We start from the raw sequence: 25,248 nt of genomic DNA on the forward strand, positions 1-25,248 counted from the left end.
AAAGCTTTACAGATTTTTTATATGCAAAAGAACCAAATCTTTGAAATGTAAAAAGCACTCTTTAAAGGAAGAAATGTGTTGCAAACCTGCTGTGCCACACAGCTGGGTTTTAGCCAACAAAGGCAGCAATAGCCAGGACCTGTAGTACTGACTCAAGCCCATATATGAAGAGAAGAACGGCGTTTATAATGACATCTGCTTTCAGCACGTAAGTTTGCCATACCAGGAAGTACACAGACAGAATCACACTCCCGACTGTTATCACAAGACTGAGCCCTAATGGAGCCTCTTCTTCTGTCAGGTTTCCCTTTGAACCTTGAAGGAAACAAAAAGCTGGTATGAATCTTTGATTTCTCATGACGACGTCTCAAGCCCCATGTCTGGAGTTTTCCTGTTCGAAAAGGGCTCTATTTCTTACAGTTCAGAGTATAAAGAAATACTGGCCTGAACGAAGGCAGTCTCAGTACATCTAAGAACCAACCCAAACGCCAATGGACAATCAATTTCTTGCTGACTGAAGTTAAGCTAAATAAAGAGCAACCAGTTGACACTCAGAGTCAAGACACCAACCTTTTCTTACTACAATAATCAGTTCTGAAGCTGCAGCTATTCTGATTGCTCAGTCTGACCCTCTTCTTGATCTAGCACCAAATTTTCCCCCCAGTGCCCCTCCAGCCCCACACCTAGCCTGACAACTTGGTGACTGTGGGGCACACTTAAGGATATCCAATACTGATTTTAAAATCTTATGCAACAGAGAATCTTTTATATTCCCTAGTAATCTATTCCTACTGCAAATTACTATCATTATGAGGAAGCTGCACTTATTTTTTCTTGCATCTTATTTCTGAGCTCGTCTTGGTAGATTTTAACTACATGAAACTTGAAATTTGTTTTTTTATTTATCCAACTGCTCCAAGCAAATATATGCAGAGTGCTTTAAGGCTAAAAATTCACCCCTACAGCAACTCATTAGAATTCAACAGAGACCCACCTTGTGTAAACGTCTTAGATATATCTAGCACAAATTTAAATATTACTATTTTAACACTTTAATTGTAAACCTTGCTTAAAAAAAAAAAAAAAGGACTTTATGAAATTACAGCTCGCTCTGGTGAGTGGTCAGTAGGATTCCAAATGGGTTCTTTATGCTGTTCAGGCATAGTGAAAGGAAGATGTTGGAGCTGATGTGTGTCTTTAGAAGGATTGAAAGGAAAAGCTTTAGTCCCAGTAGGCTGCTCAGGGACATCCTTAGCATTACCTGCTCCACAAGGCTCCTTCCATTTGGCTACTTTCGTACATTGCTGGAGCAGCTGAAAGGAGCTGTATCGCCTCGGTGAATGGAAATCTCTGTTTCAACATGTTCACTCTCACAAGTCACGCTCACTTGTAAACAGCACAGCAGCATTCCTGCTGTCCCAGTTATACTGCTTTCTGACAACCCTGCTTTGTTTTCCAATGGCCTTATAGATCATGCATCGTAGGAGAGAAAATTCTATTTGACCCTCTGGCCAAATATATTGATCAGTCAGATAAAGTTTAATGACATAAATGAACAAGTCCCCAAAAAACTGCTTTTCTGCTACATCGGCACATTCTGACACACGCTTGGTTTCAGAATGATTAATGGTTAGAGACTACATTCCACTGAAAAGGCACAGTGATAACATGACATACCCAAGTATAATCGGAGTGCTTCCAGAATGGCCATAATGAAAAGCAGGGTGAGATCAGGAGCCAAAAAATTGTCCGGATAACTGAAAACTTGACCTGGAAAATAGCACAGCATAAATAAGACAGAAGAATACGGTGGGGATACCGACAAAACACACGCAACACATAACCATGCAGCCTAATTCTGGTTAGAAAGCATGCAACTTACGTTTATAAAAAATCATGGCGAGAGTCGCCAAGAAGTAAAAGATGTAATAAAACCCATTTATATAAAGTAGAATCTGTAAAGGAACAGATGAGAGCTGATAACTGCTGTTAAGGATTTCTCATAGTAATGAGGTGGGATCCATTTCATAAAATAACCACTTCCTAAGTAACCTCAAAACAAACTGCTGTGCCTTGTTATACTAAATGAATCAACTATGACTGGCATATTGGGCAGGTTTCAGAAAGTAACTTGAGATCACAAATGCCAGGAGCTAGGACAACAGCTTGCTGTTTCAGGCTTGGTTTTTGTTCCTTTTTTATTTTTTATTTTTTAATTTGGTTTGTAGTGGGTTATTTGTTAGCTTAAGGAAATGAGCTGTGTGTGTGTGTGTGTGTACATTTCCCCAGACTTCTATACCTGGTAGTCAGCTCAAACCAAGCTGACAGACGGTTGGCAGACTCCAATGTATCAAATTCCTCTACGTTTTGAAAATAGGTGGCTCTGTGAAGCAGACAAGCCCTGTTACTGCCCGCACGATGGAAAGTCTGAGAGCTGAGCTCAGCCTTTGTTGTGTGCCTGAGAAAGGCCATAAGCTCAACTTTGAGATGTAGATTTGTACAATAGACTTCCTTAACTCGCTGCTCATAAAACAAACTGTTGTCTAGCATAAGGCGATAGTTAGCTCTAGTTATTTATATCCATGTGGATCCACTGCCAAGGTATTTGAGACCTCCCCAATCCTTAACACACCCTCGGAATGCCTCTGAAAGGCAGGGAACACGGCAAGCACTGAGGTACAAATAGGGAAGAGTTACTTACAGGCTCGGGACAGATCCATCTCACCTGCAGCCATCCTAAGATGATAACCATCAGAAAGTTATGCCTCTGGTCTGAATTAATCACCCGGGCTCCCCCTGGAGACAGCCGAGATGAGCAACTTCATAACCAAGCAGCTCCTGATTGCAGTGGGCTAAATTACCATCCCACCTCTCCCTCTGACTACAAAAGCATTTAAATGCCTGGGTTATACGAGATAACTAACAGATGCCTTCGAGAGCCCGCCCACTCACCCCCACGGTCAGTACAACTCCTATATAGCAGGCACCTCACACTGACAATCATTTTCTCCCGAGGCACAGCACCATGTTATTAATGCAATACATAATACAGGAAGGACATCCTGGGGCTCACCACCACATAGAGAAGCTGGAATGTGGCTCAAGGAGTCTAGAAAGTCTGGCCATTCAGAGGTATTTCTGATAAGTAAATTGCACCAGATGCTTTTCTTAGTCTTAAATAATACAATGCAATTTATACAAGGAAGGCATCAGTGCAGGTTTCATTATTTCCAGCTGTCTTTCTACACTCAGGGCATTCTTCATCCCCTCCTCTCTCCCTAGCCCTTCTCAAATACCCTGAGACTGTCTAAGCAGGGATTTCATCCCAGGCATCCTCTACGGGAACGACCCATCCGGTTTTTGAAGGCAGCACCCACCCACACGCAGCAGATGTATTCCAGTTCCCAGAGAATCTCATCTTATTAAAACAGAACCAGGTTTTTGTGTTTTTCCAGTTGAAGGAGGGTGGAGCAAAAAATTACTAGGTGGGTTCTAAGCATGGAAATCTCTGAAGAGAAGGGTGTCTCTTCTTAGGAGGTTACTTAGATCTTGGCAAGAGAAAAGGTTGGGAGAATTAATAAGAAAGAAGAGGAAGTACTACTGAAAGCTGCTTTTACTGCCTCTTGTCAGCTGTCTGTGAGGTGTGCTGCATGGGACTTGTGTCTGTGAACCCACAAATCCAATTTTTAGCCTTGCTTCTTAAGTCAGTGAGCAGTTATGTGATCAGAAAATGTCTGCCAGCCCTCTGTCAAGACTGGGGGATAGGTTAGAGGGGATTGTGCAGGAATGGGACAAAATCTCAGCAAAAAGCCCCAGCTCCAAAAACCACCTTCCCTTGGAAGAAGTGTCTTATCAGTTTAGCTTCATACTGATGGTGCTGATGATGGGAGACTCGCAGAATAACACTAAAATCACATTGTGCAGATTTATTAGGCAGGAAGAGGTGAAACTTTTGCTGCTGATTTTCTTGAAGATTCCTGCATGTGAGGGATGAACGGTACAAAAAGGATACAACTGACGAAGTTCCTCCTTTCCGTTGAAAAGAAAAAAAAAGAAAAAAAAAGAGCATAAAATCAGTCTCAATATTTACCAAAAGCACTGCAGCAACATTCAAACCACTGATGTTACTAGCGAGGCTAAGCGTGCTTGTAGAAGTTTTTACCTCTCAGTTCACTGGAAGACTTGGAAGACTTTTTTTTTTTTTCCTCAGATCATGCAGTTCAGGTTCCAAAAGTAACTTTTTCAAATACCTGAACTCTAAATTAATCAGGGGAAATCCCTGCTGTGAAAAGTCACTTTCACCAAGATACGCGGCTCTTTCAAGATGTAAAGGAGTACACAGAACTCGTTCATCCTGTCCTTTCCCAGCAGATGACACTTCATCCCCTCTAACTATGCAGGAACAAGGGAAACATGCAAAGGAACCAGAACGTAACATTTGCTTTTAAATTGTGAGAGGTAGCACAGAACACAGGGCTCCCTCCTTTCTCTAGAAGAACATCCTTCCAAGCCAGTTTGCTTCAAAAGCAGCCGTTCCATGTAAAACCCTCGTGCTCTGATCACCCACAGACCCGACACAAAATACAAGTTAACGGATCCTTTTACTCTTTTCTATCCAAAACCCCAAACAAAATTCTCTTGCAACATGATGGCAACAACCTATTTAAATACTTCTTCAGTAACTCCCAACACTCTCAGCCTGTTTCAGAGGCAGGAAGAAAGGAAAAGTTACAATCCCTGCTTCAGGGAGAGCAAAACCTCCTGTGGAAGGCCATGCCACCTGTCTTGGCAAAGGCATCTCATCATCATCGTGTCAGCAGGACGTGCTCACCTCACCACCTCCATCCCTGGGCTTTGTGAGGTTAATGTCCCCGTCACCTCATAGCTTTATGCACTTGGGCCCAAATTAATCCCCACTAACTTTAGGCACCCAATTAAGCTATCCAATTTGGGAACACAGTGGAAATAGGCAAGCAATTTTAGGTGATTCATACTGTCTATGACTTGAAATGCCTTTGGGCACGCTGCATCTCCGCTCCGTTTTCTGTGAAGGGAGCATAGGCTCCTACCAGACTGGTCCCTTCACTTGGCCAAAAAGCGTTTTGATAAATGCTTTCTTTCTTTTTGTGGATTGTAGTTAAAGGTTTTATTACATGTCTTGTTTTGCCGTGACTAATGGCTAAATGTGTGCTCACATTTACATCCCAGAGAAGCCCTCACATGAAAGCAATGCCTTGTATCAGGACCGTGCATTTCCTGCCTTGCTCAGGACTAAGGAGATGTCTCCACCTTCCAGTTATTCTCAGCTGTGAAGCGGGGTGTTAAGGTGAAACACCACAGCTACGTGTGCAGGCATGTTATCGTTCTACAAGCGGCGTCCAGAGATGGAGCTCTGCCTAAGGAGCAGCAAACATAACCAAATACGAGGCGTACCAACGTATCATCACCCACTCATCAGCCCTGTGGGATGCCAGGGGGGATAATTGCAGCAGTGCGGTTTTATCGTATGGGCGACCTGAAACATTTTGAATTCCCTAATGGCAGCTCCCCGCGTTTATTTGTACATTGTAAGATCTTTTTCCACCAGAGGGCACCGAGCACATTCTTGCATCTGTTCCACGCACAGGTTTGCAGGCACTGTTGTTTAGAATATGCTGCCTCCCCGTGAGGGGTGGAGGACATTTCACACAGGTCAAACACCGAAAGCTCACAACGTGAAAGCGATACGGCGCTTTAGTAATAATTATTGAATACATAACTAAAATCATATATTCGAATTAAAACTGTGGGTTGCTAACCCCAACAACCCGAGCCCATGTCGCTGCTAGGACTAATGAAGCCTGCATTGCTGCCGGGGCATTTTGAAATCGAACGTGAGAGTTCTGGCACCCAAGAAGAAGCAAAACAGGACCTTTAAAGCATTTACACGAAGCGCACAGACTTGCAGCAGCAACATGGGCATTCTGCATTTGTGAGACCCTGAACAGTGCCTTCTGCTGCACGCGGGCTGGCACCTCATTTCTGCCTATCCTAAAACTTGTAGGGTCCAAAAGAAAACCGGGCGTAGCACCAATTGTCTCCAGTGCAGGTTCCCATTAAAGCACTTACACAGCCCTCCTGTAAGCGCTTTAATGAACCTAAACTCTTTGGGTACCTGGGACGAGCAGGGGTTGCAGCCCGAGACTTCCCCCCAGGTCACCTCCTTACTGGAGACAGAATACAATCAATTTTCTTTAAAAAAGAAAAAAAAATGTGTTTTCTGTTTGTCTGTTTTTTGTTTGTTTTTAGTGCCATAACTGTATTAAGGGCACGCAGGCAGCCCCAGCTGCAGGTAAAACCGCCCGGTGCGATGATCGCAAGACAGAATTCTCCTTCAGGCTGCTGTTGTGCCCCCTGCCCCCCCCCCCCCTCCCGCGGCGCCATGTCGTAACTGTCGCGACACGGCCTGGGGCTAGGAGAGCCCTCCCTCCGCCAGGCCCCCCTCCCGCGGCCTTAACAACACCGGGAGGAGTAGGAAAGGCACCGGGCACTGTCCCCGTGTGGAAAGGGGCCGGGGGTCGACCCCGAGCGGCGGAGGCCCCGCTCCGCTCACCTCGCCTGGCCGCCGCCATGTCGGCCGCCCGCCCCCGGCGGTCCTCCAGCGTCCCGGCAGCCCCCGCGCCGCGCGGCCCCGCCCCGCCCCTCGCTCTTCGGCTGCGATCGGAGCGTTCGGCCCGGTTCGGTCGCTTTCGGGCGGCTTCGGGCAGTGCCCGTTCGGGCGCCGCCGTTCGGGCCGGCGAAGGCGTTCGGAGGAGCGTTCGGAAGAGCTCGGCTTTCCTCGCCACCGCCTCCAGCCGCCTTCGGGCGAGATCGGAAAAGACTCGAGCGGGTTCGGGATTCTTCGACCCCGCGGGCCGGACCGCTCGGGGACTCGGCCCTGTTCGGGCGCGCTCGGGCGGGGAGGCCCGAGCTGTCAGGTATCGCTTCGGGCCGCGGCCTCGGCCGCGTCCCGCGCTGGGATTGGCCAGCCGGCAGGCAGCGCGGGCCCCGCGCCTCGGCAGCCATCGGACGAGGCCCGGCAGCGCTCGGCACGCTTCGGGCCCCCTCGGAAGCGCTCGGCCCGCCCGGGGGGGGGCGCGTTCGGCTCCGCTCGGCTCCTCTCGGCTCCGCTCGGCCGCCGAGCGCCCGAGCGGCCTCGGGGGCCCCCCCCCACCGCCCCGGGGCCCTCTCGGCGGGGGTCGGGGCCGCTCGGGCGGGCTGGGTCCCGCTCCCCCCCCCCCCCGTCCCCCAAACCCCTCCCGGGCCGCCCCGCATGGAGGACGCCGACTCGGCGGCCAAGCAGCTGGGCTTAGCGGAGGCGGCGGCAGCGGCGGCCGCAGTGGCGGCGGCGGCTGGGGAAGGAGCCGAACAGCAACATCAACAACAACAACAGCGGGGGCCGCCACAGCAACAGCAGCAGCCGCAGCCCGCGGCCTCGGAGGCGAAGGCGGAGCGGCGGCAGGAAGAGGCGGCGCGGGTGACGGCCGTGACGGTGATGGCGGCGGACGCCCAGCACCTCGAGATGGCGGCCGGGGCCCTGCCCAGCGCCGACGAGGCCGCCGCCTTCGCAGGTCAGGGCGGGCGGCAGCGCGCATGCGCAGCTCCCCTCACTCGCCCCCCTCCCACACGCGCACCGCCGGCGGCGCCTCAGTGAGTGGCGGGCGGGCGGCTGAGGCGGAGGGGTGCGCTGCTGCTCCGTCTCTCTCGCTGTGGTGTCCGCAGTTGTGTTGCTGAGGAGAGTTGATTACATTTATTGCCCCCAGTAACATGGTGAACATGTCCCAGGTTCACGCTAAAGCTGTGCTGACTCCCAGACTTGTAGAAAGTAGCACTGACTTCACTGTTTTCATCCCACAAAGTGAGGGGAGCGGGAGCCTCCCGTTGGTGTCTAAAATTATTTCGGCCCTATGTGCAAATCTCCCCCTTAAAAGTGCCCTGAAATATCCTGAATTTTGGAAGCATGCTCTGGTAACGCAGGTAGTATCAGATCTCACAGTGCTGGATTGTTACCTCCTTGTACACATGAGCTTCAGCATTGTTGGTTTTTCACTTTTACCCTGTGCAAGGTATGGAAGAATCCCTGGTTTTAGCTAGGCAGTCAAATGTAGTATATATCGTATATATCATATCCAAGTTACAGCCTAACATTTAACTGTTTTTGACTGGATAAGGTATACAGATAACAAGCAGCAGCCTAAAAATTAACATGTCGGAGGCATGGTCAGTTCTCCTTATTTTGATGCTTGCCAGTCATCTCTTTTAATAAAAAAACATCACTTTTTTTTTTTAGTAAAGAGGGAATATTCTTTTTCCACTTAGTGCATCACATGCTGATGGTACTGTTATGTTCTCAAGGAGGTTAAAGCATGCTGGTGTCCTAGTGGTTGTCTGGAGGTGTTCAAGGCCAGGCTGGATGGGGCTGTGAGCAACCTGGTCTGGTGGGAGGTGTTGGAACCAGATGGTCCTTATGGTTCCCTTCCAACCCAAACTATTCTACGTTCAACCTGAAGCTTAATAAAAAGCAGAGTGATTGGATTTATAATGACTTAAAGTTGTCATGAAAAATTAAACAGATGCTCAATATGGAAGAAGAAGGAAATGCAGTTATATCTTTTGATGTTGAACTGTTAATCGGGCTCCCGGGACACAGCAGAATTTATTTCTGGTTTATGTTTCAGAAGTCACCACAGTAACAGTAGCCAACGTTGGTGCCTCCGCAGACAATGTTTTCACCACATCTGTGGCAAATGCAGCTTCAATTTCAGGACATGTACTGGTGAGTCTGACCTTTGATTTGAGGGTCTTAGCGAAGTCCCACACGCTTTCTTAGTGTAAATGGAGAGCTCAGTTGTGTACAAGATCAAAAATGTGTTTTCATTGCTGTGTACAGACATTAAGGCTCAAAACCGTCCACTGATATACATACAGCTTTTTCCTTATCACTTGGAGAATTTTTCTTTACCTTTCTATCCACATACACCCATTCTGTAATGGAACAACCCAGAACATGTAAGCTTTGAATTTGCTTGGCCTAAAGCTCAAAAACTAACCTAGTTATTGCCATATTGTTAGTGTCTTAGGGTAACTTTGAGAAGATTTGTGGGAATACTAAAATACATTGGTATTTTAACTCTATGATTTAAAACTCTTTTATTTCCTCCATAGTCTGGGAGAACGGCCCTCCAAATTGGGGACAGCTTGAATACCGAAAAAGCCACTCTCATAGTCGTTCACACAGACGGCAGCATTGTGGAAACCACGGGGCTGAAGGGACCATCAGCACCTCTCACACCAGGTATAAGGCAATCTGTTTTTGAAGTGTCATTCTCCCAGAGGGGTTGCGTTTTAATTGTGTTGCTGGAAATAATAAAAAAAAAACAAACATCAGGCATATTATGAAGGGGACCGTTGATCCTCTCTTAACATAATGTTTCTTGTGTTTCTTGAGAGTAGAAGAAGAATATTTACTCTTTGGTTTTGGTCTCATAAATGTATTTCATTTTCTTATACATTGCCCTAATCTTTGCCAAGTAAGCTTCTGGAAAGAGCTCACCCTGCTGCTGGGCTATTGCATCCATCCCACCCCAAATTCAGATCGATCATTCTGATATTGATAATACAAATATCAGTGTCATAGTTCTGCACGTGGGTTCTTTTTAAAGGGTTCTTGCACATAGTTTTGTGTCCATTCACGCCTTTTGCTGATATTTAATTGTAATATAGATGGTGTCTTCATGGTTAAGGTTTCTGTTCGCAGCTGCCTTGTCAGTTTCCTTTCTGCCCACAAGATGGCATGGCAAACCTTTGGCAGGCAGTCACATTTTACAGTCTTGCCCTTTGGGAACTGTAAGATCCGGACAGCTGCAGGTTATGAGCTGAGCATTTAACACACCGTTAAGAGCTTGTTTCCTAACAAGCAGTTTGCTTTATTTTCTGCCATTTTCAGAATGTTACCTTCTGTGAGGAATTCTTGAGCTTGGCAGGGCAGACTCACAGCTCTAGTTTACATCGGGCATCTTTTCCAACCTTAATTTTTTGTTGTACACTGTGTTACTTGCAGCAGTTTGGAAAGGTGTAATCTGCTTGAACTGACCAAATGACACTGTTGGCCTCGCCAAATTCAGTGTGAAGGTATAGTCACTGTGCCTTTTGGTTGCTGTCACCTTTCTCTTCTTTTTTTCAAAGGACCGCAATCTCCTCCTACCCCTTTAACATCCGTCCAAGAGAAAACTGGAACCAAGTATAACTGGGACCCATCCGTGTATGACAACGAGCTCCCAGTGAGGTGCCGGAATATCAGTGGGATTCTGTATAAAAACAGACTTGGCTCAGGTAAAAATGACCTTTTGTGACGAAGTATGACACGATGGCTCCTTCTTCACTTCATGCACTTTTCTTTTAATCAGATTACCTTGAAGGACCAGTCATGAAGAAAATAAGGAGATTTTCATAGCCAGCCTAGTCCCATGAGTATTCTCCCATGTTTTGCCCTTTTGTTTCCTTGCTCTTTCTTCAGAGGCTTTTTAACTTTTTTCTTCAATCCGTGAAGATGCAGCCTGCTGTGCAGTGAGTCTTCCTGATAGTCGCCTGACTCTTCTAATGTTCTTTTTGCGGACCTTTCCGAAGTAAAACAGTGTCTCTACAAAGCTCTGCAGAATCCCTGCTGCATTGGAAAGTAGAGAGCTTGTATCCTAATAAGACTCCTAAGTTGTCTTAGCCCCTTCTCTTCTCTTTTATCTCTGTGGGAAAGCTGAAGAAGCGATGGCAGAAATTGCCACAAGCCTGACTGCACTGCACAGCATTTGCTGCATGGAAAGACAGTTTTCATCATGACCAAAAGGATTACAAATTTAACTGAAAATTAAGGATGGGCTTATATTCATGGTGGTTATCCAAGAAGGACTTATCCTTCTTGTGGATGAGTAGGTTTTTTCTAGCCTGTTTCAATATTGGTGAAGCACAAAGTTGGAACTCACTAAACATGTGCGATCACTGTCACAGCCAGCATATTAAATGGGCACGGTTATCCTAGAGTGATGAGAAACAGCAGATGGGCATAGTTGGTAGTTACTGTAGATTAGCTGCTGTTTTGTCCAGCAATTTTGGTATTTGCTTCTTTAGGAAAACAGCGGAGTAATCCTTGACCTTTACTAACAATTATTTTCTTCTAATTTAATTCAGGAGGCCGTGGCAGGTGCATTAAGCAAGGGGACAACTGGTACAGCCCCACCGAATTTGAAGCTATGGCAGGACGAGCCAGCAGCAAAGACTGGAAGAGGAGCATCCGCTATGCTGGGAGACCGTTGCAGTGCCTTATTCATGTAAGGTTAAATTTCTTTCCTCCTTTCTGCTGGAAGGGGCAGGGAGATTCGGGACAGAGTCTGCCAGGCACAGCAGTCCAAGCTCTGCATGGTGCCTCTGCAGAGTTGTGTGTGATGGTGTTGTGGGGTGAGTCAGAAGCAACGTGTTGATTTGGTTGAGGGGAGACAGTCTTTTTTTTACTGTTTAGGGCACGTAGGGGGGAATGGTTATGTCTCTCTGGGAGCTGCCTGGCTCTTCAAGCAAAGTACAGTCATGCTCTCACTGGTTTTGGTGACTGATACTGAATTTATAATCTTCCAATTTCAGGATGGGATTTTAAATCCTCACGCTGCCTCTTGTACTTGTGCTGCCTGCTGTGATGACATGACTCTGGTGAGTTGTAGGTTTAATATCCATTAGTTTAAAATCAATTCATCAATCAAGCTGCCACAGCCATCTGTGAGCAGGTCGTGAGTGGCCTAGAAACATTCACAAGTACTGTGGTCGCAATAAGCTTTGTCCATGTTTCATACAGAAACAAGACAGGGAACTGCTAGTGCTGCTGCATTGCAGCCTCTGATGTTCATATCTGCCCCTCACTTTAACCAGGTGATAGTTGTTGCTGGTTTTCTCTCTTTTTTTCTTTTTTTGTTTCCTAAATAATATATTTATGTAAAATGCCTTTGGGGGGATGTCAATGCTATTAGTGTTTTCTGGCTTAAATTCCACAATTATTTGAGCTAGAAGAAATGTTTTTATGAGGAAGTAGTGGAAGATCCGTATTTTATCATTATTTTATTTATTTATTATTTTAATATATATATTTATTTATATATATATTACTTTACTCATATATATATTATATATATCAATTTATTTATTTATATTTTATTTATATATTTTATTTATATATTCATATATTATTATTTACTATTTTATTTATTTATTTATTTTTTATCCATATCCTGTTAGATCTGTATTTTCCTATTAAATTGCTTTCTTTTTTAAAAAACATACGCTAAAGTCATGAAAGCAGAATCATTTAGCTTCACCTGAAGTACTGCTTTTTACTTTTCTGGTGTTAATTGAATCATTTGCTCATTATCTAGACCTGCTTTGTGTCTTCTCCTCACTCTTGTTCCCTTTTCTTCCACCACTGTGGATAGTTGTCAGTTGTTTGCCCAGTTTTGCTCCTTATGTAATGGTGGGAAGAGGCTGAATCTCTGCCTCTTCAGCTGCGTGGAGCTGAATGCAATTTTTTTATTCACAGAAGTTTTTTTTTTTACTTTGGAGCTACTGCCATAGAAGTTTTTTGGTCATTTGTTGCAAACCATGGGAATTTGTACTGCATGATCTTTGCTGCATCTGGAGAGATTGGAGTAAACCTGTAGTCCCCAAAGAGATGCCTTAGCTAATGTCTTTTCCTCTTTTTTTTTTTTTTTCTCCTAGAGTGGCCCTGTACGACTATTTGTACCGTACAAACGGCGAAAAAAAGATAGTGAAATGTCTGCAAATACTGTGAAGAAGGAATCCTCCAAAAATATCACTCTGCTTCCTGCCACAGCTGCTACTACATGTAGGTTTTTTCTCGTGGTAAAAATTGCTTTCCTTCTTTGAAGAATTGACAGACTAGATATTTTATGTCTTATCAGTAGCCCCGTGAAATTATCCAGCTGAGAAAAATCATCTTATTGGCATTACTTCCTTATCATTGGGTAGTTTTATTGGCTCTTTCTCTTTAGCCAGTATCCTTTCATATTTTCTAGAAATTAAAGCAGTGTCTGAGTTTTAAGCATGTTAATATCCTTTTCCAGTGAGCTGTAGGTTTCATATTTTGTTCTGAGAGAGGCCTGGATGATGTTTTCCCCCCTCTACCTGCTCTCGCCCTGGCAGTGCTGGGGTGGTTGTGGAGTCCTGGACTTGATCCACAGTGGGCTTTAGGTAGGCTTTTCACAAATGACATATGAGAAATTTCTTGATGTTGAGATCAGGTTGAGGGGAAGGCTGCCTCTTTTCTGCTCTGCAGGAAATCCCCATTTTGTCTCCTGAGCTTGGGTTTTGTCCTTTAGTAGCCGCTGAGGGCTATGTAATAAGATTTGTGCTACTTCTTGAAATGCATAGGAAAAGTAGGCTCTAAGCAACTGTAATGAAATCCACAGCCTGAAAGTCGCTAATGAAAGAGGCAGAAGGTGACACTTTCATCTGCAAATTCCTCTCAAACAATCAGGACACGCTTTGTTACTTAATGTTTTTGGTTGTCAAATCATCTGTATGAGAACAGAAATTAATTTGCAAGCTAGTCCAGCTCACGCGTTCCCTGTCACATTCATGTGTCCTCCTGCTCTCATCACACTAGCATCATCTGGACGGTAACATTACAAAGTGAATTGAGGAGGAAGCTACAGAAATATTAAAAAGAACTGAGCAGGCCAAAAGCAAGATTAGATTACTGGCAACAGCAGGAAGAGAAATACATAAAGGTTCTGTAGAGCTTTTTTTTTTTATCCCTCAAAACAGCTTTAATCTATATTGGTTCATTAATGTCAGCTGCTGGGAGGTTGCATATTTGCTCATGCTAGTGCTGGGAGAGAGCAGGACTGCTTATTTTGGTAGCAGCCACATCTTTCACCAGGAATGAAACTGTAGCCTCAATGTCTTATAACTGAATTGTTTGTAAAAAGATCCTTCAGACTGAGCAGTGTTTCACAGAATCAGGCCATTACCAATTAGTGTTGCTGGATTAATCCTGTTTAAAAAGGGTTTTAAACATTTTAGAGCTGCACTGGTATGTTCGTCTGAATGTGTTTTGTGACATGTTCCTTGCATTGGCCAAGCTCGTTGTATCACTCCGTGCAGAAAGACAATTAAACGTGTTCAACAAACTGTCACAGAATTAGTCGCAATCCACAATTGCTGTTATAAATCTATTTTTAAGTAGTAAGAACCATGCTGGCTGAAGTTCTATAATAAATTAGGACCAGTCAGAAACTAATGAGTTTTGTGGCACTACTGGATTTTTTAAGTAGTTGTCAAGTTATTATTCATGCAATAATTTTAAAGGTGGTGATTTGGGAGGAATTACTTTGTAAGTGCACATTCTGCCCTCATACACCTAGAGAATAAGCAGAGGCTTACAGGAGGCCAGCAATATCTTCGCAAGTTGAGCAGGGCTTTTCTTCGCATTTCTAGTTTTAACGGTTATAGGTGTGATCCAAACTCGGCTATCACAGGCTGTTGACTGGTCTGTGAGTTCTGTGACTTTGGATGATTCAGAACAGGGATCTCAACAGCTAGACAACCAAGGCTTGAGCACTGATTGTTAATTATGAAAGTACTTCTACCATTTCCAGTCACCGTGACTCCTTCTGGACAGATCACTACCTCCGGTGCTCTGACCTTTGACCGCACATCGACAGTGGAAGCCACAGCAATTATCTCAGAAAGTCCATCCCAGGGTGATGTTTTCACAGGAGCCACTGGTAAGGGTTCAGGTGTATGTCTGCTTGCCATCCATAAGAAGCAGGAAAAAAGGGTTTGGACATCCCATTCCTATAGCAAGAAGCATTTTGTGTGCTGCATGAAGGATTTATTTTTTAAGAACATACACAGAGGCTATACGCGACCTTCTGTTCTTTCTTTTAAATGATTTTAACCACTTAGAATCTTTGATCAGTTTCACAAAAGATGTTTAAATGTTTTGTCCAGATGCTGCAGCTGCTAGTGTACACCTCTGCTGGTTTCTTTCGTTTAATGGACATCTCTGTCATTTTTTCTTTGCTCCTTGTTCGTCCTAAAATACTGCCAAAAATAGCCGAGCATTTAAATTAAGTGAAAAGTGCTGAATAAATGCTGAAAAATGCCAGAATAAAACCAAGAAAATATAAACGTGTAACATAAATTTCAGTTCTTTCAGTTTAATTCCTACATGGGGTTGTGAGTACTGCTGGAGCAGCTAAGGGAACTAACCTCCACTGAGAACAATAGTTTGGAGTCCTTTGGTCAATGCAAATATCGAGGTATATGAGAAGGAAACTGGCAGTAATTTTTACAGAAGCCTTTAAAAGTGAGCACAGAGAGAGATGAAATCAGTGCAAGGCTGCCCTGCGTGGTAGCTATGTAACATCGCTCTGTTGTTACTCGTTTGAAACCCTTACAATTATCATAGAGCAGGGGAATTTTTTTAAAAAACAGAGGTAAAAGAGGCACAAGAAATGTGTGAAAGCTCTGTTATACAATGATTTATGATGATGTTGTTCTTCTGCAGTTCAAGATACCAATGTTCAACAGCCTTGCCGGGTCAATCACCCAGAACCTCACTATCCAAGTTACCAGGACAACTGTCAGATTTCACCTTTCCCTGAAGCTGCACTGCCAACATCTCATCCCAAAATTGGTATGTTTTACATCTGTAAGACACAGTTAACAGTGCTTGAATTTATGCTGTGATCTTCTTTCCCACCAGAGGTAAAGGTTGAAGCAGAAAAATAGTGCTTTTTTTTTTCGGTTTTTTTTTTTTTCTTATGATTTTTGCAGTTATTAAAGTTTGGATAAACAGATTTTTTTTTCCATACTTCAGGAAAGTTTTTCACACTGGTATTGAGAACTTTGATTTGTTGGTTTTTAACGGAGTGGTTTCGTGTGATCTTGCTTCCAAAATCCTCTTTGCAGCCCCCTGCCTTTCATAAGGCTTTTGCTTCAAAGCTCTTGTCACCACCTGGGTGCTGTAGATAGATATTTATTTATTTAATCTTTGATCCAAGGAAACCATCTCTCCTTGCTGAGATTTAAAATTATATCATAGAAGCTTTTCTAAAAATTGTGACACCTCTTTATGAATCCACAAATGCTTAGATGCAGTTTTGAGCAGGTTTGGTGTGCTGCTCTCACATCCCAGGTCAGTTTCTCCTTCTCTAATTTCTTTGGTTCTGTAAAGTTACTTTGCTACTTGCTCACTGATATCACTGATGTGAGGGAACTGCAACACAGGCAGGTTTGGATTCCCACTGAAGTTGTCAGGTAGCAAAAAGATGTCACATAAATGTAGCATTCATTTGTGCGTTCAATTGTGAAGTCTTTCTCTTTTAAAGCACGTGTTCTCCTTTCAAGTTGACCTTTTATTTACTTATTCAGAGCAGCACAGTGCATTCCTGCCCTGTCCAGAATGAAATATTGTTGGTTTTGAGTCTGAGTCAGATCTTGATGTTATTAATTAAACATTGATTTTCTTTGCACCAGTGAAGCAAAGATCATCACTATTTCTTGTCAGATAACTACTCTAAAATGAAGAATCGGAAGTAATTCCTGTTAGATAAGTTATCAAATGCCATGCTGTGATAAATATTGTTCTGCAAACAGTTGCTGATAAAAGACTGATTTATCTTTTACTCATACCCGAGTGCAAATAGTTCTATACCAGTCATGCGTGAATGGAGTAAAATTGCTATTTTAATTAAGGGCTGTTGTGTGTAAAACATCAGTTTATCTGTATGATAAACTTTCAATGATGTCCAAAAAGGTTGTACATCTAACACAGTGACCTGCAGTACGATGGTTTTGGAGACTTGTTCTCTCTCTCCCCATATCCATGCTGGATTCTTTCAGCTTTTGCTGCTTGTGTGAAAAACTGCTAGGTATGACTTGAAAAGGATTAAAGTATTAGTATATTGAAATTAGTCGCTCTCCTGGAACATATTCCCTGTTCATTCAGCCTTGCAAGAAGTCTTGTGTGTCTCCTTACTAAGCAGAGGTTCACTGTGAGTGGAATTGCAGCCCGGTTGCCCCGTTGCTGTTCAGGACAGTACTTACACTGATTTTTTTTCAGGACAGTATTCACATTAGAATTTTAAGTATTGTTTTAAGTGCAGTGACAAAGATTTTTTTCTTGAATGGGGGCTCTGTTGTTCTGGGGTTTTAAATTGGTTGTGCAGCCTGCTGTTCTGTGTCCCCATCCCTCAGCAAGAGAGGTTTGAGGCTTGTTTCTGCCTTTGTTTTTTGAGCTGCCTTAGACACACTGACCTGACTGGAAAGCCATTTTTGTGACCATCTGTAATGACATCCAAAGTGGACTGTGATAATAGATTGATGATAAAGTAGATGAGAATAAATTGCCTTTCAGTTACTTCAGCATCTACATTTTTTCAAGAGCTTCCTGCTTACTAAATTTAAGTCTGGTTTCAAGGGAGAGAACCAGGCTCCAATAATTTTCCATTTTAATGAAACCAATTGTCGGCACCTATCAGTAGCAGCTCTCCTGCCTGCAGCTGTCTCCAGGGCACTGCTTAGCAGACGCTTACAGATACGGCACCAAGGACGCTGTCAGTGCATCCTTTATCTTTGGTAGCATCAGCAGTGCAGGAGCCTGGAGACGTCTGCCGGGCAGAGGCGCTAGAGGTGTAAGAGTAACAATTCCGAAGGACGGCAGACGCTTGAAGGATGTGAATGTGAAATGTTAAATAGCTCACTGCTTCTGCTATTATGTTCCCTGCTGTGTTCAACATTTCCCTGAGGGCTATACCATCCATCGGCTGAACGGCCCAGCATATATCACACGAATGTGTCACTCTTTATTTAAAAATCAAGGAAGCTAATTGACTTTTGGTGTCTGGAATACTAAAAGCTCTTCCCTTGCTAAAGCAGAACTGTCCAGGAAGGTATGTGGTTTCTCAGACTTTCTACATACTGGTTTTCGCGTGTGCTGGATCCTTCTGCAGTTCCTACCTAAATGTATCAAGAAAATTCCTGAAATAGACAAGCAGTAGATTTGTGGTTAATAAGAATGCCCAGCCCCAGTTAGTGGTGCCTCTCTTTTTTCTACTAATCCATTTAGTGAGGAATCTACAGGCTGGCTGTTGGTAGATGTGAATGTCTTAGACTTAATTTTGTGGCAGATTTGTGAGTGTTTATAGTTCAATTTTGAAAAAGTAAGACCAGTAAAGCCAGATAACATTTTTTCCTGGAAAGCGAGCTTACACTGCGTGTTGTTGGGTTCCAAGATCTAAATTTAATTTCCTCACCCTGTGGCCTCCCAATGTATGTGCAAACCTAGTGTGAAAAATAAATGTTTTTGGGATGCAGTAACTGCAGATTTTTTTAAAAAACATTTGCAAACGTAAGGCAAAGACAGATGTTGGTTTTCTAGGACTTTTAATTTTCTCACCTTTGGCATTTGGCAACAATAGGTTTGGGAGCTGCAATGAGCGTTGCTATTTGGAAGATAGGATATTTGAAGCCAATATAGGTGGCTGTGAATGCCCTTTATTAAAATTCTAGGTGTTTCAGTGTGGTATGATTAATTTTAGGCCAATAGTTTGTTTCATGGGTAAGAGCCACGACAAAGGGGTCCAAAGACATTGCAATGGCTGAGGGTATTTTAAAGGGCCTCCTAAATGGTGGTTTTAGAAAGTGCATGTTTATGTCATACACATAATTTTGAAGTGATGGTAACTGTCTGGTAACAGTTTTTATTGCAGTCTTGAGACAGGTTTATGTTAAGATCAGAGTTCAGGAGGCGTTAGGGGACTGTGGTGTGGATCGGTGCCTGGTTTTTGTCACTTTGCAACCTGAGGACTGACATCTGTACAGCAACATAAGAATATTTCAGAAAAGTCTTTTGGAGCCTTGTTGTTTTGTGTCACTTAACTATTAATTCTAACCTTATGTAGTGATGGTTAAGGGCAACGTAGTGGAACATGGTGGTGATAATGGCAGAGGAGTCCCTGGGAACGCTGCTTTCACTGCTTAATTGGTCTTCTCTGCAGCAGTGCTAGAAGGTGTTAATTCATAGTCAGAGTACCTGCTCTTCTGTACTCTGGGTTTGATACTGCCCAAGGGCTAACTCTGCACAGCTCTGATTCTGTGTGCTTCGAGTCACAGAAGGTAAGTCTGTTTAGCTGAAACTTAGTTGGATTGGAAATTTTGGTAGACCCTGTTAACAATTCAAAAAAAAACAACACCCAACATTTCATGGAAATGCAGTGCCCTAACTCTCTCGATTTTATTTTTCTTTCTCTGTGTTCAGTATTGACCCCAATCCCTGCTCTCTCAGTGCCCCCCTCAACCCCCACCAAAGCCATCTCGCCATCAGTGGTGAATGGGCTGGAAGTGACCGAGCAACGAAGCTGGCTGTACTTGGAGGAGATGGTCAACTCCCTGCTCAACACCGCCCAGCAGCTGAAGTCTCTCATCGAACAGGCCAAGCAGGCCAGCTCCTCCTTCCGCGAGGCTGCTGTCACGCAAGCGAAAATCCAAGCTGATGTGGAGAGGAAAGAGGTAATTATTCCAGGGGAGGTGAGATGACTCAGCCAAGGACATCTTTTTGGCTGAGCAGTGAACAGAGCAGTACCCCGCTGTTTTCACTGGCTATAACTGTGGCAGCCCTTAGAAAATGTTTCTAAATGTCTTGAGAGCAGTAGATAAAACTAAGTTATTTATATGATGGAGAAAGGAATAGAGTGCTTTGGGATTCCAACAGCTCTGGGTAGCAGTAATATAAAGTGTTTTTTGTTACAAGTCCTGAGCTCTCCCATCAGGCTTCCATAAATTTACGAGGCACTGATACTGAATTACCATGAGTCCTGATATCGGGAAGATCATGAGCGTTCAGCCGTGTGGTGACTGCTTTCCTTCTGTCAAGTGAGTGAGGCTATCAAAGGGGCTTTTGATGGCCTGAAGAGACAGAGAGATAATAAAAATAGCAAGCTGTGGAGTTTATGGGGAAGATAACCAGCAAAATTTAGAGGTGTCTTGCTGAGCACTGTGCAAGCAAAGCTGAACTCTGTTGTGTCCTGTGATAAGACCGCAAGGCCAGCTGGCATTACAAGAGTATTGGCTTATACCCAGTGGTCCCTTTCTCCTCTGTAGGGGATTATCTACAAGGACTGCCCTGTTTTCCCTGCTTTTCTTCTCTTTAATTAATGCATGGTAGGGACCCTGGATTCTTCTGAACGCCAGCACATGCATGCACCCTGAATCCGGCTCCATGCACTGCTGAATGCATTCCCCTTCTCCCACAGATCCACAGCTGCTGGTGTGGACTTGAGGGAGAGAGGTGGGGGGCAATGTACCGTGAAACTCGTGTCGTTGTCAGTGTCTGAACCGGTAGCACCACGCTGTTTGCTCTTGCTATCGGCGTTATTGCTAACGTCAGCTTTCCACTGAATTCATAGGCATGAGTGTGCAGCAAGAGGCCTTGAAGAAATGTGTGTGGGAAGATTTTGCTGAGAACCCCTATGACAGTCCTTGCAGCATCTTTGATGTTCTTTGCCACGTTGTCTCTGCTAAACTCCTCTGTACGCTGCATCCTTGATGTGCAGGTGTGTGATACATTGAGAGTCTAATTCTCCCCTGCCTTCTGCCTTGGCAGAATGGGTATTCATGCTGCTGTCCAGTTTGGGGCTTTCTGCTGCTAAAAACTGTGTAGAGCATGGGATAGCAAAAAATTGGAAGCTTTGACAGTTTACAGATGAACATCTTACTTTGTTTAACTCCTCCCCTGCTCTTTTTCCAGTTTACATTCTGTCTTCCCTTCTGTTTATCCTTAGAGTGGTTTCTGGAACCACTGTTTCAGAGTCCATTCCTCCCACCCACTGATCCAAATCCAGCTCACTTTAGTGTAGACCTAGTTTCTTCTTGCCCCAGGAATGGGAGTTAAATTCATTCCTGTCTATTGATCTCCAAGTGCTGACTTTACAAGGCAAGGATGATGGTGTGTTTGTTTCCAGAGGAATTTCTTTTCCCCATAATTACTGAATCCCTCATTATTCAATTTGTGAGTATTTGAGTCTTTTCATTCTTGTTTTGTAAGGGGTTCCCCAAGAGTTTTGTATTTTGATAGAAACACTTGATCATGGTGGTATTTTTTAAAATAAATAATAATTCCCAAGCTTGCTGCTGTGTGCCAGCACCTGGAACAATCTGGACAATATTCTGAGCTCCTTCTAGTGAATTCCACTTTTGGAAAAATTCTGTGTTTCTAGGTACAGGGCTGGCATCGGAAGTAGCTACGATAAGTACTAAATAACAAGCTGTCTGCTTTTGTGTTGGTCAGAGGTGTTTCTCCAATTTCCTGAATGTTTCCCTGGTTGTAACACAAGTCTCTTTCCCTTTTTGTCTCTGGTCAGTCTGTTTCTTTTGGCAATTAAGATATACCAGAGAGGGAAAGAGGTGTCATCCTCCTTTGTGTGTTGCTGATTTTTGCTGGACCAAAAGAGAGAGGAACTCTATCAGTATTTTGTGCTCGTTATGCTGACAAAACTTCCAAGGGCTAGGAGACAGGAAAGCCTTCTTGCTACATCCTCTATTTGCATTAGCAGAGGCAGCGAATGCAGTGGTGTGGCTCGTTCCCTGCCGGAGTGCTGCCAGTGTGCAGAGTTTCTGTGTGGCAGTATGTTCCTACGTATTTAGAAATGAAAGACTCTGATTATATCAGACCTGCAGAGCAAAGGCAGTACAACAGATTAAATTACAATAAAGCTATAGACTTAGCTCTTCCTGGAAAAGTGACTGAATACATAGCAGGATTAAAGAAATCTGTTAGCAGGAGCAGGCTCCTTCCCAGCTGGCTACACAAGCTTCAATGCCCTGCCTGTAAATAACAACGTCTTGAGTTTTCACAGCAGAGCAGAGCCTTCAGCCTCCTGGCTCTTCCAAATGTTGAGCTCAAGCACTTTCAATCTTGTAGCTGTCCACACCCCTGACCGAATTCTCCTGTCATCCCTGCTAAAGAGGGAGATAGCCTCTGCCTTCTGGCAGAAGAGCAAGACAGGGAGCTTGGGACAGCACTGTCTTTACTGCCCTTCAGAGAAAGTCTGAAGCAGCCCACTGTTTAAGCAGAGTAGAGAAGTAGTAAGAACAGCAAACATATCTGAAAGCTTGCTTGTGTGCCAGTTTCTCTCCCTAGAGAACAATAAGAAGCACTGAAAGTTTTAATCACTTATAATATACTTTGTTGTATATTGCATAGCAGTTATTCTATTGTGTTTACTTATTATACTTAGTATTTAATGGCCTTTGGAGTTCATTAAATACCAGAAACGAGCCAGTCTGCTCCTGTACAGCAGCAGTTTGGTTGATTTGGCTTTAAATATCAGAAGCTGTACTCTCTAATGACCAGTGCTCAGTGCTTGTGCAATTTGCACAGCTCTGACATGTGAAAGGTAGGCTTTTTCTGCAAGTTTTCATGGAGCAGGGGAGACATTTGTGCTGCCATTACACTTGCATTGTTATCTGTGAAGTCAAAGAGCAGACATCACTGTATCATTCTGGTTGCACTTGCTAACTGTATGATCCAGGACTGCTCAGTGGAGTCTTAGGAACACATTATTCCCCTTGTCCATATCATTTTGAGGGTGGAAATGCCAACATCAGAGAGGAATTGTGGCAGGAAGCGGATTTGCTAAAAGTAGCAAATAAAAACCATTAAAATGATAAGCGCGGCATAAATTAGAAGCATCTCCAGTCACGTTTCTTTCTTAAGATGGCATGTCTAATCTGAATTTTGTGGAAGGACTGAATCCTTAATTGCATTTCCAAATGGTAATACCCAGGTACAGAGTCCTCAAAAGCAACAGGGGGGCTGGACTGGGAAGTGCTGAGTCAGGCTGTACAGCAGTGGAATAGAAATGCCTGTCACTACATATGATTAGAAAAAATATTAAAAAAAAAACAAAAAACAAAAAACAAGACTTACCTTCCATTCTTCTCTTATATCTGACATGAGATTTTCCACTTTGGCTCTCTACTAGAACAATTTCACTTTTTAGTTACTTATTTATTTATTTTGTGCCAGGGTCTTGTGATGTCCTTAGTCGTTCTGAGGGAATTATAGGTCACAAATCCCAAGTGCTGGAGCTCAAGGCTTCGCCAGCATAGTTTTGCTTGCACAAAATTTGGAACTTGGAAGTCCTCACATGCACTCTGTTGCTATCTTTGTCCTTTTTAGTTTCTGTACATTTATTTAAGGGTCACGTTTTGCTGCACAAATTACAAGACTGAAGATCGCTTCCAAATTCTGTTTCCATCTTTGCCACAAGTTATTTAGATGCTCTTGGGCAGGTCCTTGGGCTCTCTGGGCCTTAGAGCCTTCTCTTTTAAACAAGGATAACACTTGTTCTACAGAGGGCTTGCACACCAGTTTGCAAAGGCTCTCTGGATAAAAGGCCTTGTAAAAATGTGCCAACCATTCAAGTCCTTGAAATAACGAGAATTTGTAAGCCCAAAATCTACAGCTCCAGTGTTTGTGCGAATATTTCTTTTGCCATAATTACTTTTAAAACAGAATTGTTCCTGGAGTCTAAAGAAGAGGCTGAAAACCTTTTGTCTTGTATATGCAGTCTGTGACTCTTGATGATGAGAACTCCTTAACTAATAAGCAGAGCCCTCACAGGGTTACTCCCAGACACAAAGCTGACTCTGTTTAAAAAATTTGGATGGCCATAAGCTTGTGCTTTCTATCTGTAAACAATATGTGCGTATGCAGCTGGTGCTCAGCCTGTGTGTGGCCTTGTGTTGGCAGAGACACCAAATACAACTTGCATTTATGTTACCTAGGAGTCTCAGGGAATGGTGTTCTGAAAGGAAAGCAAACCACAAACCATATTAACTTACAAAATGTGTCATGCTTATTGCAAAAAAATGAGTATCCATATACTTGTAAGCTATTTTGAATGGCAACGTTTTGCATGGGGTTCATTAAATAAAACTGCTCTGTCAGAACTTCGCACAGCTGTTCAGAGACAATCCTCCACTATTGTAATTAAATAGCTTGTAGATAAATATATCAGATCTTTTGGTTTCTGTTGGAATTTTGGCTTTACTGCAACAAGGGCGCTGTGTCTCTTGCAAAAGATATTTGACCACTTGCAGGATTGGCCCAAAAGGAATGGATTAAAGACTACTTTATACAAAGGTCTGTGTGCTTTGGAAATGTAATTTTTTTGAGTGTGCATTAAGCCATCATTTATATCAGATAAACTTCTGTACCATAAGACACGTTGGAAGGTAAAGATGTTTAGGAAATGTGTTAAGCTGTTTTTCTGCATAAAGTTTAAAAAATCAGTGCTGAAATCTGACAAGTGTTTTAATTGAAATAGGCCTTTTGCTGCAGTGCAGTGATGCTTGCGGAACCCTGTTCATTTGAAAACAAGGTGGAAGATTAAATCTGTTAACAGCTGGAGCATCTGAATTCATTTTTAGAAAGATTAAAACAATTCAGAGCTAGAGAGTATGAAATTAACCTAAAAAGGGTTAGGCATTTAAGAAAAGTAGTTCTAGTGAGCAAGTAATGGCTCACATGTATGTCCTCCAAAGCAGCAGTGGAAATGTTTGGGAGTTGGAGCTTATCGGTTTCCTGGAGACAATTTTGTGAGAGATCCGGATGTGTCTGGCTTGATCTCTCTCTTACTGCACCTTTTCCTTCTCTGCAGCTTCTGAATGATGTGACTTCTTCATACCATAGCTGGGCAGAACCAGAGGGCTCGCTACGGGGTTAGATAAGAAGGAGGCAGAAGGGGGTTAAATGTGTGGTTTCCATCAGCAGGTTTTGGGGACTGAGAGCAGAGCTGAAGGAGCTACCATGGGTCCGACAAGGACAGCGGAGCACTGGACTTCCTCTTGATGTCTTTCTCGTTGGCAGTCTCACTGGAAAACAGAATTGGCCACATTCATAGAGGATGTAGTGGACTCTGATAGCAGAAAGGGTTTTAAATCAACTCCAGAGCTGCGGCACATTCTCAGAACTGCAATTTAGCATCTTCATCCCAAGCGCTGTCTCTGTGCAGGCTGTTGCAGAGGGAGCTGTAGTAGCAGGGTTTATTTGTGCAGAGATTTTGAAGCTGCACCGAAATGCTACCTCACTGCATGCTTTGGCATCAGTATTTCCACTCTCCTCACTGAAAAGAATTTTAAAAACATGGTGCAGTTTTCCTAGGCCAG

General features: G+C 43.6%; 2 protein-coding genes across 6 annotated transcripts in view; one reads left to right on the forward strand and one right to left on the reverse strand.

The window, feature by feature from the left end:
• On the reverse strand, positions 1-6,708 carry TMEM80 (transmembrane protein 80). The gene is made up of 5 exons (XM_027458104.3): positions 6,593-6,708; positions 4,013-4,029; positions 1,883-1,976; positions 1,678-1,770; positions 1-315 (listed from the first exon to the last, which is right to left on the reverse strand). The coding sequence occupies exons 1-5, from the start codon at positions 6,609-6,611 to the stop codon at positions 110-112; spliced, it is 429 nt and encodes a 142-aa protein (XP_027313905.2). The 5' UTR covers positions 6,612-6,708; the 3' UTR covers positions 1-109.
• The window catches only part of DEAF1 (DEAF1 transcription factor), a 24,543-nt gene continuing 5,904 nt past the window's right edge, over positions 6,610-25,248 (forward strand). The window contains exons 1-11 of one of the 5 annotated variants that reach the window (XM_072038641.1): positions 6,610-7,589; positions 8,697-8,794; positions 9,184-9,312; positions 10,204-10,350; positions 11,200-11,339; positions 11,647-11,712; positions 12,769-12,895; positions 14,670-14,798; positions 15,584-15,712; positions 19,337-19,587; positions 20,484-20,621. In XM_072038641.1, the coding sequence (XP_071894742.1) occupies positions 6,610-7,589; positions 8,697-8,794; positions 9,184-9,312; positions 10,204-10,350; positions 11,200-11,339; positions 11,647-11,712; positions 12,769-12,895; positions 14,670-14,798; positions 15,584-15,712; positions 19,337-19,587; positions 20,484-20,489 (2,202 nt within the window). In that variant the 3' untranslated portion in view covers positions 20,490-20,621. Of the gene's footprint in view, positions 7,590-8,696; positions 8,795-9,183; positions 9,314-10,203; positions 10,351-11,199; positions 11,340-11,646; positions 11,713-12,768; positions 12,896-14,669; positions 14,799-15,583; positions 15,713-19,336; positions 19,588-20,483; positions 20,622-25,248 lie in introns of those variants that run through there. The other 4 variants (XM_072038640.1, XM_072038642.1, XM_027458101.3 and 1 more) reach the window with 4 other exon arrangements.

Source organism: Anas platyrhynchos, chromosome 5, assembly GCF_047663525.1.
Source record: "Anas platyrhynchos isolate ZD024472 breed Pekin duck chromosome 5, IASCAAS_PekinDuck_T2T, whole genome shotgun sequence".
NCBI classification, from domain to species: Eukaryota; Metazoa; Chordata; class Aves; order Anseriformes; family Anatidae; genus Anas; species Anas platyrhynchos.